The 16,531-nt window shown below is 37.6% G+C and overlaps 1 protein-coding gene across 2 annotated transcripts in view; it reads right to left on the reverse strand.

Annotated features, from left to right (window-relative positions):
• Positions 1–16,531, reverse strand: part of ldlrap1 (low density lipoprotein receptor adaptor protein 1) — a 52,921-nt gene that overhangs the window by 3,859 nt on the left and 32,531 nt on the right. The window contains exons 6-9 of one of the 2 annotated variants that reach the window (XM_015393076.1): positions 12,410–12,505; positions 9,179–9,312; positions 8,873–8,907; positions 5,255–5,286 (exon numbers count right to left, since the gene is read on the reverse strand). In XM_015393076.1, the coding sequence (XP_015248562.1) occupies positions 5,255–5,286; positions 8,873–8,907; positions 9,179–9,312; positions 12,410–12,505 (297 nt within the window). The remainder of the gene's footprint in view (positions 1–5,254; positions 5,287–8,872; positions 8,908–9,178; positions 9,313–12,409; positions 12,506–16,531) is intronic. The other variant, XM_015393075.1, reaches the window with a different exon arrangement.

Here is a 16,531-nt window from a genome sequence, read left to right on the forward strand (position 1 = left end):
AAGACTCCAAGGTCATCTGTGTGGCATCCCATCCAGTCCAGCAGCACCACCAGGGACTCCTGCTCAGTCAAATTTGTATATATATTTAGGATCTTTAGTAATACAACAAGTTTTATATCAAGTTCAAATGAGGGGTATTAGTGTTATATTTATTTGGGTGCCAGCACATATAGGGATCAAGGAAATTAAATTGCAGACAAGATTGCTAAGGAAGCATCACAAAATAAAACTATTGATATGATGATTAACTTAAGTAAGACAGAAATGAAAAGTATCATTAAACAAAGAATGAAGGAAAGGTGGCAAAAACAATGGGAAGAAGAAAGGGTAGGAAGATGGTTTTATAGGATTCAACGGTCACAGGGATAAAAGTTAGCAGTTTTATTACACTTTAAAATAGTTAAGTGATGCCTTTTTATAAACTCAGGAGAAGTGATAATTAATTGCTGTGCAATAACAGGCAACACAGAGACTGATTATTGTAATGTGAGATCTGTGTTAAATTAAAATGTATTAACGTGATCATACTGTTCTTTGGCCGTGCTGAACAGCCAATAGCAGCGTTGCTGATCATTACTACCTACTATTGACACATTTCCCCTTTTAAACCGATGCATGAACGTGCAGTTATCTCAGATAACTCAATCCAGCCATACTAATCAGAAAGGTGTGTTTGAAGAACCCAATTAGCCGGATCATGATTGGCAGGAAAAAGTCATCTTGAATGTCTCATTTGATCTCGGATATTTTAAGTAATGCCCCAGAAGAAGGCCACTGGTATGAGATTAGATAGAGCAAATTCACATAACAAAACAGACAGATCTGTTTTTCTGCGTGTTAAACAGGCTCCATCGGTACCCCATCCCATGAACCCAGAGGTGCCCAGACGTGTATAAACCTAAACCTTGTGTCAAATGTGTATAATTCTAACAATTTTCCAAATCAAACTATTGTGAAGTTAAGATAACCTATAAATTCATTTATAGTTTGTTTTCTTAAGCAGTGGTATATTCTGTTTTGCTGTATTTCACCCATTGCGTGACAATAAAGGTATTCGTATTCTGTAAATAAATATAATTATCTTCTGTATGTATTTGTTTTAGTTTAGCGAAGATGAAATTGTTCAGTCTGCAAGACATTTGCTACAGTTGGTGACATCTCCTAGAACCCATGCTGTGACGAATTAAAATACAAGGTTTAGTTGAGTATTAAGCAAAGAGTGACTTTTACAACGTCTTGCAGAGAACAGAGCCAAGGTGTCCAGTGCCACAATAGCAGTTTAATAAATCCTGAAAGAGCATCGGTCCAACAAGAAATGACCAGGTAAAAAAACAATTACTCATGTTTTTTTTTTTTGTATTTGCACAGTTTTTTTTTTTGATTGATTTTTATTTTTTTGATTGAAACAACTTTTTGGGAATTGAATGATTAAGACACAAATGTCCTATTTGGTTATCCAGCGAAGAATTTTCTCCATGGCTAAAACTAGGGAACATACATGAGGCTCAGTGTATTTTGTGCAAGAAGTAATTCAAGCTCGGAACGATGGGAGTTAAGGCAGTGGAATCGCACATGCGAAGCGCGAAACACAAAGCTTCAAAATCAAGTTATGGAGAAACAGCCGGTATTTCTCAGTTTTGTTCCACCCTTGTCTCTGCAATGCCTCCACTTTTCACCAAATCAAACATACTAAGAAAATGATACAAAGAAAAATAGATGCAAAAAAGACTTTGCACTGGTTTTCTTGTGGCTTTAAAACTGATTTGTTTTGTTCCCTTCTAAAACAAAGTTTGTGAATTCAGTTAAATAATAGTTTATATATATCTGTCATTTGTGTGTTTTTAGCTTTCTTCCTGTATGCGAAGCTTTTCAAAATTTGAAACATTAGTGCAATGGTTTATGTTATATTAAAACCTTTGGGTTAAGTTGTCGCAAGCAGGTTTTTCTTGTGTTTCTAGTGAATTTGGTCTTAAATTTTTATTTCAAGTGGCATTAAAAAGTCTTAAAAAGTCTTGAATTTAACTTGCTTTATGCTGTAGGAACCCTGTGAAAAGTTTTTTTTTTCATTGAAGTGAATATTTTTTTCTTTTTATATATATATTTTGATTGAAGCAACCTTTTTTTGATTGAATAATAAAGAAACACATCTACCTTCATACCACTGCGGAACCTTTGTGTCAAAAGTATTCAATCAAAAAAATTTCAACTTCAAAACTTTTTGCACTTCAAAAAACAAACAAAAAAAATTATTCATGGGGTAATTTTTTTTTTGCATTTGCAGTTTTTTCTTTGATTGATTTTTTTTTTTTTTTAACAACTTTTTGGGAATTAAATGATTAAGACACAAATGTCCTACCCATGTATGGCCCAAACACAAACTAGTTCCTTCAGCCAAAGAGAACATTTTCAACAATTAAAAGAAGTTTTCAAATGCAATTTTTTAAGTTTCAAATGTTTTATTTACATTTAAAAACTATTTTCTATGATTGAAAACATTTATCTTTTCAATGAAGTTACTTTTTTTATTGATTCTGTTGTTTGTTTGTTTAAAGCAACTTCCTTTTTGATCGAATAATAAAGACACAAATGTCCTACCCATTATATGGTCCAATCAAAAAACAATGTTACTTCAATTTAAAAAGTTGCTGTATACAAAAAAGACTGCACTTCTATCAAATAAAACATTTTCAATCAAAGAAAAGCAGTGTTCAAATTTATTTTTTTGAGTCTAAAATAGATTTTTGCATTCAAATACTTTTTTCTTTGAAACAGGGTTCCCGTGGGTCCTTTAAAGGAGCGTTGTTGCGGCCGGGACATTTGGGAGATGCACCATTTACTTTTTGTCTGGAAAATATGAGCAAGTGTAAATGTAACCAAAATTGTCTATCCAGCCAAGAGTTTTCTCCATGGCTAAAACCAGGGAACATACATGAGGCACGGTGTATTTTGTGCAAGAAGTCATTTAAGCTCAGAACAATGGGAATTAAGGCAGTGGAGTCGCACATGCGAAGCGCGAAACACAAAGCTTTTAACTTGCCTTATGCTGTAGGAACCCTGTGAAAAGTTTTTTGTTTATTGACGTGAAGATTTTTTTAATAGAAATTTATTTTTTGATTGAGGCAACCTTTTTTTTAATTGAATAATAAAGAAGTAAATCTACCTTCATAAAACTGTGGTCTGAACATACAATTACAGGAAGCTTTCACAGGTTTTGTATTTTGAATTAGATAAGTCCAACACTACGTACTACAATAGGATTGGAATAATATGAATATTGTTTTTTATGATTAGTTGCTATTTGCTGATAAGAACACTAATTGTGGTTTTTCTGTCTTACTCATTTTGAGGGGATGGATTGTAAAGACCTGTGACCCCAGGCACAAGACTGCAAACCATCCACTTCCGCCTGCAAAATGCTGAAGGCGGGAACCTATGACCCTGTGTTCATGCCTTTTAAAAGGACAGAGCCCTGAAGTGAAAGAACTATATTTTTGATTTTTTTAAACAGGAAAGAAGACAACACAAGTATCGATTATTATTGTATTCTGCAAATATAATCCTGATGATTGTAACATGCCATTAATTTGCATAATAACCTGTATTACTGTTTTATTATTTCACATTGTAAACCATCCATAGCTGGCTGTTTAGAGGACTACTGACTGACTTCTGACTGACTTTTAATATTAATCATGATACTCAGTAACGGTTAGTTAATGGTTTCATTTAAAGGTTGTATCTCCCAGCTCACATTCATATCAGGCGGTGTCGGTAACATTAAAGTTTGGCCCTATACTTACTTAGCAACAAAACAGTACATGCTGAAGGTCAAGTATGAGTCTTAGCAATAATAATGTCCCTAATGCCTTATTCGTATGCAATTAGATGATATATTAAAAGGTTTTGGCATAAACAGAGAACATCTGTATAAACATTCCTCCGAGTGTCAAAGCAACCTTTGGCGCTGACCAGCACACGTGAATTCCAGTAAGCTTTCGACATGATATTCATGTGCATGGGCAGTTCCGTAATGCGATGTTGAGACTATAAAACAACTGAGATGAAATGAGAGTTTTGGGGGAATAACTGAGATGTGGACGATGTAGCGCTGAATGTATGACGTGTTTAAGACAGCTGTATGAATTTGGGTTTGTAATTAAATGTTTTTAAATGTTAAGTATATTTCATATACTTAATAGTATAGTCAAGTCTACTTGACTTAGACTGAGAAGTATCCTCTTAAAACCCACCTAAGTTTAAGTAATCCTCGCCTATTTTTCATACCCAAATGGAGAAGCAAATAACTGAGGAAATGTAATCCCAAATTACATCTGTGATACATCATTTGAAACCTAACACCTTCTAATTTCTGAATTTATAAATTAAAATAGTGTGACAAATAGTGAGCCAAAACTCCATTAGTTCAAATGTGACTCAANAGCAGAGACAGGACCAATCGTCAAAATTTTGGTGTCGATCATTCGATTTCATCCTGGACACTACAGAAAATGAGCTAAAAGTGTTAAAAACCGGAATTTTCCTTTAAGATTTTTATCAGATTTTTTTCAAAAGTTTTAAAGAAAATTCAATTTGACCAAAAAGGCTTTGGTGTCATGGACCCAAAGTTTTAATATTTTAAAGAACTGAAATTTTTTAGATAGTAAGAAGCTAAAATCAGCAAACAACCGAGTTACAAAACTTAGAAAAAAAAGCTTTTCTGTAAAAACAGAACAAACTGAACATGCTTTTATTTTCATAAAGTTAGATTAATAACACTGTACTTATAAATCTTAGGGAAAAAAAAAATCTGGAGTACTACTGATCAGAAATAACTTAAAATACTTTATTAATCCCAAAGGGAAATTAAATATGTAAATAAAATTTGCACAGGATAACAAAGACGACCTGTTTATGACAGTAGAGTCACAGTAAACCCTAACAATGATTGCCCAAATTAACCAATCACTGCAGAGTTCAGCTCATTACACTGAAATACATTAAGTGCCTATTTTAACTGTTAGAACTACGTGTCAAAACACCACATTTCATATTTTGTGCAACACTGATGGATGCAGAACAAGAAGAATATGGAGATGAAGATGTGGACACAGTGACTGGATGCTCCTTAAATCTACCTCATCTATGTTAAAGTGTAGACAAACATAAAGCTTAATGCTGAAAATGTTGTGGCTCAACACTGATGAGGAGACTGGAATGGTGGGATGATGGGGAGGAGATTCATGGTAACGGTTACCTGAGTAGGATTCAAAGCTATCCAGACTGCGGCTGAGGGGGGGGGGCAAAGGAAACATCACAAGTCAGGCATTAATTCAGCTGACGGCTTCTCTGAACGACGTCATTTTCCACATAAAAAAAGTTTGATCTCATTGTTACAGGTTTTAACACAACAAACGAGATTTATGAATCTTTTCAAATAAGGTGCCGAAAGCTCAGACGCTCAGGGGTGGAGCTACTGTAGATGGGGGGCCAGGGATGGCCATGGCCCCCCTTATCCAATCGTTAGCCACCCCTGTGGCAACCCCTACCATTTTTTCCCTTCTAATACAGATGTTGGCAGCATTAATACTCTCAAGTCCAATATTCAAATCATTTTAATTTTCATACATTAACAAGTACTTGAAGAAAGAATAAAACACTCCTAATTATGCACATCAATGTACTAATATTAAAGATGATAAGTACAGAATTCATGCTCTTTTCAGAACGAGATTTTCTGTTATATGAGGAAAGAGAAAATTATGTGTCTTTGCAGACATCTAGGAGTCTTTAGTGAAATCATAGATAAATAACTATGTTAGTTAAATTGTATTAAATAATCAATGTATGTAGATATTAGTACTTGTAAATATCAATTTTATGCAGAATGATTATTGATAAAAGAAGGTAAGTAATAATGGAAAAGATGTTCGCCCAAAACTCAAACCTGAAAGAATTGTTTCCACTATACCTTTAATCTACAAAGCACGGATGTTTAAATATATGCGTCTATTTGTTAGGAAAGGCTGCAGGAAAGTATAGATTGTCTTTATTTAAAGAATATGGATGTTGTGCTAGTTAATTTTCCTGATGGAACAGTGTAGATTGACCCTAAGTTTCTGGCGACGATCCACTTTCGGCCACCCCTCAGTGTACATTGGTTATTGCCTGGCCACCCTTATAAAAATGTTCTGGCTACTCTGTAGAAGCCATATAATGATCACATCTGCATCCTCTATGAAGTCAGAGGGTTTGTTGGAGAACATTAGTGAACTATTGCATCATGTCAACCACCTTTAAAGCCCCTGTCACACCTTACGCTAAACTTTATATATTTTTTCAATTTTGGGCGTATACATAGCATATTCATAACGAGGCCAGAACTAATGTCCAACGACAGCCTAACTTATGCATAACGCACGGCAGCGTAATGCCCGTGAAATATCACGAGTCAGTGTCCTGAGGGGGGCAGTGATGCGCCCGGAGGCACGCGGTCTGCATAAAAACGCCTGCTGTTTAACGCCTGCCACAAAAAAAAGAAAGGTTTGCAGTCGCAGCAGATTTAGCGTCATGTCTATTAGGACCTTGTTGGCCGTGGGCGTGAACGCAGGGAGGATCCATCACACTCACCCTATGATGGGAATGAAGCCTGGAGGAGAACTAATGGTTTCCTCCTGGGAACTCCTCTTATACTAAAACGCTGCCAATACGCCATTAAACAGAACAAGAAGTTAGAAACACGTTCAGGAGTCGTCTGGAACACGTCAAATGCGTTGAAGATAAGTTCTTGATAAGTTATGCATAAGTTAATCATAGGTTTTGGATAAGCTAGACGCCACGACTTATGAGTAACTTACACTTAACGTATGTCAATGATCAAAGAACTTACCTGTAACTTATGGCCTGCATATGAGCCTACGCGGGCATACGTCAAGAAATATTGAGCATCCTTAAAATTTTTCAACGTACTTGCTGTTGTCGACGTGTGCCAGCGTGCTTCAGTGCGCTCATAACAAAACTGACCCATAACTTATCCAAAGTATGCCAGCGTTCGTCGGGCATATGCTGGCTAAATCGGCAAGGTGTGACAGGGGCTTAATGCAAACGTTAGCTTATACAACACCCCAAAGCTGCAAACCTACCATAGCTGCCTACCTAAAAACACAGCCTGGGAAAGGAGATTATGTATTGTAGAAGCAGCCACTACCATTTTTGCTTCTAGTAAATTTTTTTAAATTGGCGCTTCAAGAAGTCTAGTTTAACAGTTTTCCACACAGCAAGCATGGGGAAGATGCTCTTCTGATATGATATGTTAAATTACTTTGGCCCACTTAAAATCCTGCTCAGAGTTTAGGAGGAGGTGGATCAAATTAAATATACTAGATGCATTTTGAAGTAAAGTCAGTTGGAAGCTGCTGTAGACCTGAAATTGGGTGGAAAATCCACCCTCCAGCAGCTTAACAACCTTAACATTCCTGCTAAATCCACAATGAGGGGAGTTTGATTAAAAAACAAGTTTGTTTTTAATTGTACAAAGATGGGGGAGAGAGAACCTGAACCACTCTTAATGCAGGAAAAGGAGGGTTGCCACACTTTTCAGATTTTCAATCCTTAACAAAATGAGGAAAAACAAAACTTTTGTTTCCATCTTACTTTACAATAAACATGATAATTCAACTTTATTAATCAAACCCTGAAGAAATTTATCTCTGCATTTGACCCATCCACTTGGGGAGCAAAGGTCTGCCACCGTGCGGTGCCTGGGGAGCAGTGTGGGGTTAAGGGTCTTGCTCAGGAACCCAGAGTGGAGGCTGTAGGGATCGAATCAGGTATTTGCAACCAACACACTGCTCCAACCACTAGGCCAACAGTCCCAACTAGGTGCTACTTAGCATTGGACTGCTGTGCTTCTGTTTTTAAAGAGAAAAACAGTAAAAAAAAAAAAGTTTAATGCTTTTATGCTGGTGCAGGGTTAAAATTCAAACAAAACAATCCAATGGACTTTGTTTCCAAGTTTTAAGACTTTTTGCCTCCCATCTACAGCATTCTTTTTCCTTTTGTAGGCAACTTCATTCATTTATAATAAAAAAAAAAGTGCACACAATCAACCAGCAGATGGCAGCAAAGACTTAAAATTCTTCACTACTGGCTTGTGAATGGATTTCCACAGAAGTAAACAAATATCCTCCTAATTAACCTCTCCAAAAGTCCAAATCGATGGACCAACAACCTGCGTTTAATCCTTCACCCGGGTCTTAGCTCAGCATCAACATATTCAGTCTATGTACCGCAACTCGGCCCGGCGTGCAGCTTCATCTCTGCCCACACCGTGAGCGCCCTCATTAATCAAGGAGCCGGAGACTAACGGCGTCATGTCGTAATTACAGTGTGTGCAGACGAATAATCACCTGATAACGGGTCTGGAATGGAGCCTGTTAACAAACACTGAGGATCTAATTCTCTTTAGCAGGACAAGAAGGAAATAAAAACCCTAATATTAAAAACAAATACATTGCAGAATCAGAGCGCTCGTTAAAAACAGAGTAAGCTGGAGAGTTTACTACAGTGGAATCTGAGTCTTTCTCTGCAGTTACTTCAGGGTTATTTAACCGGAAGCTGAGTATCAGATGATTTCTTAATAGGAAATCACTGTAAGGGCCTGAAATAGAGCCGACAAAAACAGGGTGAGGTCAGACATCAGCATCAGCCCATAAACGGAGCTACTCTCTCCTCCCTGCTGGAGGTGAACTGAGCTGCATTTTATTATTTTGTCAGGCAAGCCCAAACTGAACCCTGCCTCTCCCTGAATAGAAGCCTTTGTTCCCAGTTAGTCCTCACTTTTATGAAACCCTCTAAATTTCTCGGCTCTCCTCACCTTGAAAACGCTTCGTCCAAACCGTCCTCCAGTTCCTGCCAGACACAAAACACACAGACGTTAGAGGAATATACGGTAAAACATGCGTACAGGCAGGACTAGCCTTCATCCCTCTTATCAAAGCCCCACACCCTCTTCTGCCATGTATGCATAAGATAAGGCCAGTTCTGTTCAATAGGCTATTGTCCACCTCAGTAGGGCTACACGTGAAGAAAATCACTCGGTAGCATTTCATCAGAATATTTCTCTTCTTCTTATCGAGCCAGAGCAGCTGAGAAGTGCCAGCCGACGCTACTTTTGTCTTACCCAAACGGTATTGTTGTTCTCTGCCGCGTGATTATGCACTGCAAAGGGATCCGATTCTGTCTGCTTTGTTCCTGAGTGGGTCTGTGCTGCTTTGGCTCCCTCTGCCAACTCCAGGAGAGTCCCAGTGGCTACATCTGCAAACACAGAACATGCCAGGTTTACTCAAAGCGATCAGGGGCAGGGATCCCACATAGAGCCGATATTAGAAGCAGGCCTTTATGAATCAGTAAAGCAGAAATGAAACTCAGCTCAACCATCTGTGGATTGTGGGCTGCAGAAGGTAACCACCTGCCTTTCCTATCTGACTTTTAGGATGACGTTAGTCCGTAATGGCCAGAGGTGTCAAGAAACAAAGTGCAATTACTTTGTTACCTTATTTACGGCAGTAGGCATTCAAAATTTCACCACTTTCCTTGATGGGCCCTTGGCTGGTCTCCTAAAATTCCTTTTTAAACATCAATCTTTGTATAAAATATTCTTTCTGTCATGACTTTTGGACATTAAGATCTGAAGAGAAGCATAATTTCCTCGTCAGACCCTGTAATTCAGAGAAAGGGAGGAGTCAGAGTAAAACAATATGTACGCCCAGGAGAAGGTCCAGTGGCTGGAAGTTGGAGGGGATTTCGCTGGAAGCTGCAGGGAAGTGGGCTGCCATTCTGTGGCGTTTGACTGGGAAGGACTATTCTTAAGGGCTGCTATTGTAAGTAGAAATTTTGGCCATCTATACTTTACTAGAGTAATTATTTTTTAGATGACCGTTTACTTCTCCTTTCATTTTTTTTTAACAATTATCTCTACTTTGTACACTTTACATTTTAAAAATAGACAAGTTAGGTTTGTTTCAGTTAAGCTCATTTTCGTTATGACCTGCTGGTAATTAAAAAGAAATGAAAATCATCATAATAAATTGCTTCATCCGGACATTAACTCATTTGTGGTTGGACTCCAAAATAAATGGTTTTTCAAGATGATGCAAAGTTAAATTTACCATTAGTTATAAAACTAAGAAAATTAAGAATAAGGAAGTTTTCATCCAGAATTGTAGAAAAATGTTCCTTTAATAGGGTAATGCAGTAAAGCTTCTGTCCTTAATTACCTGCATTAGTTTTACTTTTACACTTTAAAACTGATACAAGCTTAAGTAGATCCTCTAACTTCTACAAATATGTTTTTAAACATTAGGATTTGTACTTCTACTTGATTAATAAACATTAAGACCTCTGACACCTCTGGTAATGGCACACCCGGTGATTAATGTGTATGAACACTAATCTGGCTCCAGTAATAATGCATAGATCAGGGTTGGTTTTTAATATCCGCACCAACTAAATCCAATATGAGAGGCAATCTGCCCAGCGGGAATATCTGCTAATCCTTTTCACTGCCAGACTACATGGTGACTTACAAAAAATTAACTTCACAGATTGACTTCATTCTGTTGCAGTGTTTCAGAGTCAATATTAAAGTTGCTCAGTAATGCACACATTTCCTTCTTTGCAATCATCCTAGTGCAAAATGGAAACAATGAAGATTCCTTCACCAAATTCCACATCTTTCCAGAATAACATCTGTAAATGTTTTTGCTTTTACAACCTTGTGGACATCTGAAAAGCATTTATTGCTCCATCTGGAGCAACTATTTAGCTTCATGTCAGATAAATCAAATCTGCACCAGATTAAATGGAGACTCATGAAATTACAGATTTTTCTGTGTGTAAAAATCTGATATTATTTACTCTTGTGCATTATGTGCCAGTTTTCCATAGTTTGTCTTCAGTTTCCTTTGATTCTGTTCTTTTCCCAAAATCATTATTTTTCATTTGAAGTATTTGGACGTTTTTATTTAAAAGAAATCAATCAATAAGGTGAAGGAGGGAAAAAAATGTCTGATTCTGATGTTTCTGAAGTTTCTGGTATCTGAGAGAAATTATCCCCGTATTCCAATTTCTATATGAAATATTATATTGAAAGGAAAAAAAAATATCCTTAAACGGATACAAAGCTTGACATTCAGCCGTATGTCGAGGCAGAGATTTAGTTAGAAAGAAGATACTCCAGCGGGAGCAATCCCCCGGCAATTAGGCATAAACAGGATGTGCGATAAATCCGAGCCAGAGTGAGGGACACTGCACCAAGTGAGAGTTGAAGGTATCATGTCACATCAATAAAGCTGACTCACCTTTCAGCGGCGCCGCTGTTATTTGATCAGCCACAGGGAACGGTACCAATGTAAAAGCTCTGCATTCCCCAACCTCAATTTCAGAGGATTGCTTTGCCTATTTTCCAGCAATCACTCAAAAGCTTCTTGCTACAGTACAATTATGTCAATTTGCCTTGAGAAAATTCCTTTCCTCTGGCAACCGGGTGACCCGACAAGTCTAAATGTGTTGACGCAGGGCCTCTGCCTTTAACAGAAAAAAAAAAAAAAGCAAGTTCAAGGTTTGCTTCTCGAGGGATCATCCCAAAAAATCTCCACGTGTCGTGAAACGTTTCACATTTAGGGCCACATGTAGTGTCAGCAGGGATTTAACACAGAGATGTCTCTCTGGCTGGAGCCCAGCTGGCTGAGCGGAGGATGGAGCTCGGAATCGGAATCTAGATAAGTCATTTTTTCTTAAAATAAGTGCATTTTTCTTGGATTGAGGAGGTAAAAGAGACGTTTTGCTAATGGAGCAAGACACTTTACACTTAAAATAAGAAAACACAATTGCATTTTCTTATTTCAAGTGCATATTATCTAATTATCTTATTTTAAGAGTAAAAATACTCATTCCATTGGCAAACCATATCATTTATCTACTCAAATTAGGAGAAAACACACTTCATTTTTGCCGTGCAGTTCAGATAAATACAAACTCCATCATCTTAATCTGGATCAGTAGATGTCTACATTAGGGCTGCATCTAATTCAGATCAAACATGCTCAGTTTTTTCTTTTTAAACAGATAATAGCTCTCTTACCGTCATGGGAATTACTGAGGTGGGATTTATTCCAGCGGCCTTTGATGTTTTCACGTTACAGAAGCGATTATCATCAAAACATGATCACCTTAAACTGTCACTTCCTGTTCAGATTAATGACGTTTTACCATGAGAATCCAGCTGACCTCCGGCTTGGATGTAGGTCAACATTTTTACCAAGTGGCTGAACAACTCCCCCCCACCCCAGAGGACATGAACGCTGTGACAGGGAGGGTGAGAAAGAAGCGATGATGGGCGAAAAAACCCCACCTCCTCCCTTCGAGCTGCCCAGGCTGGTGGAGCTGTCCGACTGAGAGCTGCTGGCTCCTTCCACGTCCGAGTTGGGTTTTACTCGCTTCTCTTTCTCTGTGAACAAGAAGGAGAAGTCAGCGAAGGTCAACAAAAAAAAAAAAAAATCAGGACTTTTACTGCTTCCTTTACACTTCAAAAAATAAAATGCATATCCAGTGAATCTTTTTTTTCTCCCAAATTTTAGACTTGTGAAACTTCATCATGCATATGCTTCGAAACTGTACCCTACTTTTTTAGCTTTATCCCTATTAAATACATAAAAGTTTGTGGTAATAATGTGAGAAAATAAAGAAATGCTTTAAGAGAATGAATACTTTTGCAAAAATGCAAAACAGCATTGGGCATTGAGCAACTTGAGCCTCCAGCAGAGGTCCCACCCACTGCCTCTGCTGAGTATACAGACGTTTCAGTACATGTGGTCAGAGGTTAGGAAATCTTAGTTGCGGTATCCTGATGAGACGTCTGTAGGTTAAGTGCTAAACACCAACACTTAGAACTGACAGCAGTCCCCAGACTTCCTGGACGGCTACTGTTACACCTCATGTTGCAAAGCAGCTTAAGGTCTGGATTATCACCATTCTACACAACGCCTGGCATGAATGGCACCAAAGTTGAGCAGAGGTTGAGACTTTTCTCCCAGAGGACAAAGGACTATTCATAGCACCAAGCTGGACAATGCATTTGCACAACACTCCGCCGTGCTGACTTCATGATGGATTATGTATTGTTTTTCTCCTACAGTCTGGTGGGGACATCTAAAGGGCAAACAATATGGCAGCAGCAGCAGCTGTGTTTAAGGGTGAAAGGTTAGATTTTCAACTGATACAGTTTGATGTTTTTTTTTAGTTGTTGTTGATGAGTGGAAAACATTGAGCAATCAAATGCCATCTATGCTGCGCATGTTTGCAACGGTTGTAGAATTGAACAAAGTGCATCCAAAATACTGCAGCAATGAGTCAATAGTACAGTAACTGATGTTGCAATGGGAGCTTAATCTCTGCACTGGTACAGATTCACTTATCTCAGCCTCCAGGATGCCTAAACTTAAAGTGAAACTGACAGCAGGACCTACTTTCTGATTCATTTGGCTGAATATTATATACTACTTAAGGGATGTGATACAGAGACCAATCCGACCTGTGTTCCTTTGCCACATCTCTCCCCCTCTCTCATACAGCTTTTCCTGTCAGCCTACTGTCAGAAAAACGGGCCACTGGTGCCATAAATAAAAAAATAAAAAACATCCAAAAGTTCAACTGAACATGTGAAAAATATAAAAGTCGAATACTCTGCCTAAGACGATTTACGACAGAAAAACATCAAAAGCAGCACATACTTCAAAGATGCAACTGAACCTGCTGTCCCCATTGATCTATATTTATTCTCTGGATAACCGATAGGCCGAAAACTTGACGTCACTTGCCACCATCTTGATACTCCCTACTCTTAAGGAGCCGCACCATAAACATGCCGAAGTCCGTAGCATTTGGCTGCAACAATAAGCACTTTTCTGGCTCTGGGAATATATTTCACAGGTAATTCAGTAAATGTACTAATAGTATTATACTGATGAAAAAAAACTGCTTTGAAGTTTATATTCTAAATATCTAAGTACAGTATTTTTATGCTCCATTAACACACTAACTTTGTTGTGATGGATTTGTATAATATGTTATATTACATGATTTATAGACTTCATACTGATTATGCAATGTCATTTCTTAAGCGCCCCTAAAAATGAGAAAATCATCATTGCTTGATGCTTTAGTGCACACATTTTTTTACATTCCGACTAGACGGAAGCTATGGAGTACCAATATGGCGGCTTTCGACCTCATAGCAATGTGTACTAGCAACAGATATTTAGGGAATAAACAGAGATCAGTCCCCCCACCCAAAAAAAGAAAAAAAGTTTTAAACAGCTTATTTCGAATTTTATTTTAGACTTTCTTTTATTAATAGTATCTGTTTTATTAGCTGAAAATGTCTGTATGTTCACATATACATCTAAATATAGTTGTTTTTGAGTTTACAAGTTTATATACCTTCCATTAAAGACAGAAAACATTCAGGTGCTCTTAAAGTAAATTGAGATTGACAAAAGCAATTATAAAATAATAAAGAAATTATTGAAATTATATATGCACATAAATATGTATATATTATATAGTAAATATATAAGGCTGGATTGATGTTTAATGATTTTACAGCCTGTTTAATCTAATGCTTTTACGATGTAAGGGACTTTCGCTGCCAGAATGTGCTACAAAAAATAGATTTTTACTTCTTTTACTTATTACTGAAGCAGATCCTTACATTTTTAGACAAATCGAAAAAAAGGAAAAACTTTTGTTCTTTATATCCTAAAAAAACTACAGGTATAACAAAGGCTGTGTCCGAACGTTTACGCCATATCCCTTTATAGGGCGGGGACTCTATAGTGAACTCAGTTAACTGACCGTTGGGAGAGATGATCACTATCCGTTGGTCAGGCGTGTCTGCCTGCACGGTGCCTTTGGTATCTTTATTTGTCAAGTAGAGCTCTCCCAAAGCATTCTGGGATATATATGCTCTTCTAATGACCATGAATGCTTTTCAAGGTTCATTGTGGGAAATTTCAAGTCCACTATTTTTTCATTCACTAGACGTTCTGACACTCATCTAAAATAGCATAACTACTATAAAGTGCCCTATATAGTAATTAGGGCGGACACTCGGACACACCCAATGTTTATTGATCCTCAACTCTTATCGATCCTGCAGCATTAGCAGCCTTCAGTTTCACACCTGAGTGAGTCGTTCTCATTTTATAGCAGTTTTTGTTCAATGCAACAGACCAAAGCAGCAGTGTAAGCCATCAACAGTTCTGCACCCAATTTAAGCACTAATGGTTGCTAATAATGACGAAGTGATGGCTAGAGATCAAACTGGTGGTTTTCAACCAGCAGGGTGCAGCTTCGAGGATATGGAAACCCAGATTTATATTAGATAATTGATGAGAAGTTATTTATTTATTCTAGAGGTCTGGATCTAGGGTCATTTTTCACTAATTTGCAGCTTAGCATTACTGTATTCTAACGCCTAATGGAGTTTAAAATACTACATTTTGAGAAAAAAAAAAGTCCCAGCTCACCACTGTTCTTAGAAGCATTTAGTTTCACACCACCTAAGTGAGCACTTTTAAAGCAGTTACACAGTTCTCTATTGATATTAGTCATGCAAGCTGTCTGGGTCAAATTACCGGAAACAAGCTCTTAGCATGAAGACAAACACTGTCTCCAAGCTCAAACTCGATGAAGACTTCTGTAAGGTTTTTAATTTTATTTTTTACTGGTCAGAAATAGTTTTTGTGGTTCATAGCCTGAGTGTTTTATTTTCTCTTAACAGGCTGTGATTGTTTGCTTACAGTAGCTATAAGCCCTGCAAGGCTACAGCGGGGAAATGTATTTATTTATTTAATAACCACCCGTCATTTATTAGAAAATAAAAAAATTCCCCTGAGTCACTGTAGCTTAGCAATGATAACACATAACAAGTTCCCCCAGAGGCCTTAAAGCTCCCTTCCTGCTGTACTAAACATGAAGCTGCTGTAAACACTGTCTCCAGCCTGCTGTAATGTTTATAGAGAATATTCTATCAGCACGGCTTTGAGAACAAAGTTGGGAGATGTAAAATACGGAGGAATGTGGGTCAAGCATGAGCGTTGTCCTGAGGAGAACCACAGTGGGTGGTGCAGGAGGAGAAAACCAGACGGTGGATCTCATCTTCCTCCCCGTCTTAATCCTTAGGGGTCCAGACTCAAAGGACTGCTTTAGGGCTCCGTTTACCAAGAAACTTTAATTGCAATAGACTGATTTTACTTCCCCTATGTTTGGAGGATGAAATAGGGGTAAATTTGAGACATTTTGCGTGTGAAATAGTTAAAAGTTTGCATTAAATTCTCCTTTTTTTTTCAAACATTTAGACGAAAATAAAACACCAGACGAAAAGGAAATTGAGGAACCCTGGCCCTGATGTAAACAAACCAATGAAAAAACATTATATTAATAAAAATGTACTAAAATCAACACATCAGAAGAC

Source organism: Cyprinodon variegatus, unplaced genomic scaffold (assembly GCF_000732505.1).
Source record: "Cyprinodon variegatus isolate N-32 unplaced genomic scaffold, C_variegatus-1.0 Scaffold623, whole genome shotgun sequence".
NCBI classification, from domain to species: domain Eukaryota; kingdom Metazoa; phylum Chordata; class Actinopteri; order Cyprinodontiformes; family Cyprinodontidae; genus Cyprinodon; species Cyprinodon variegatus.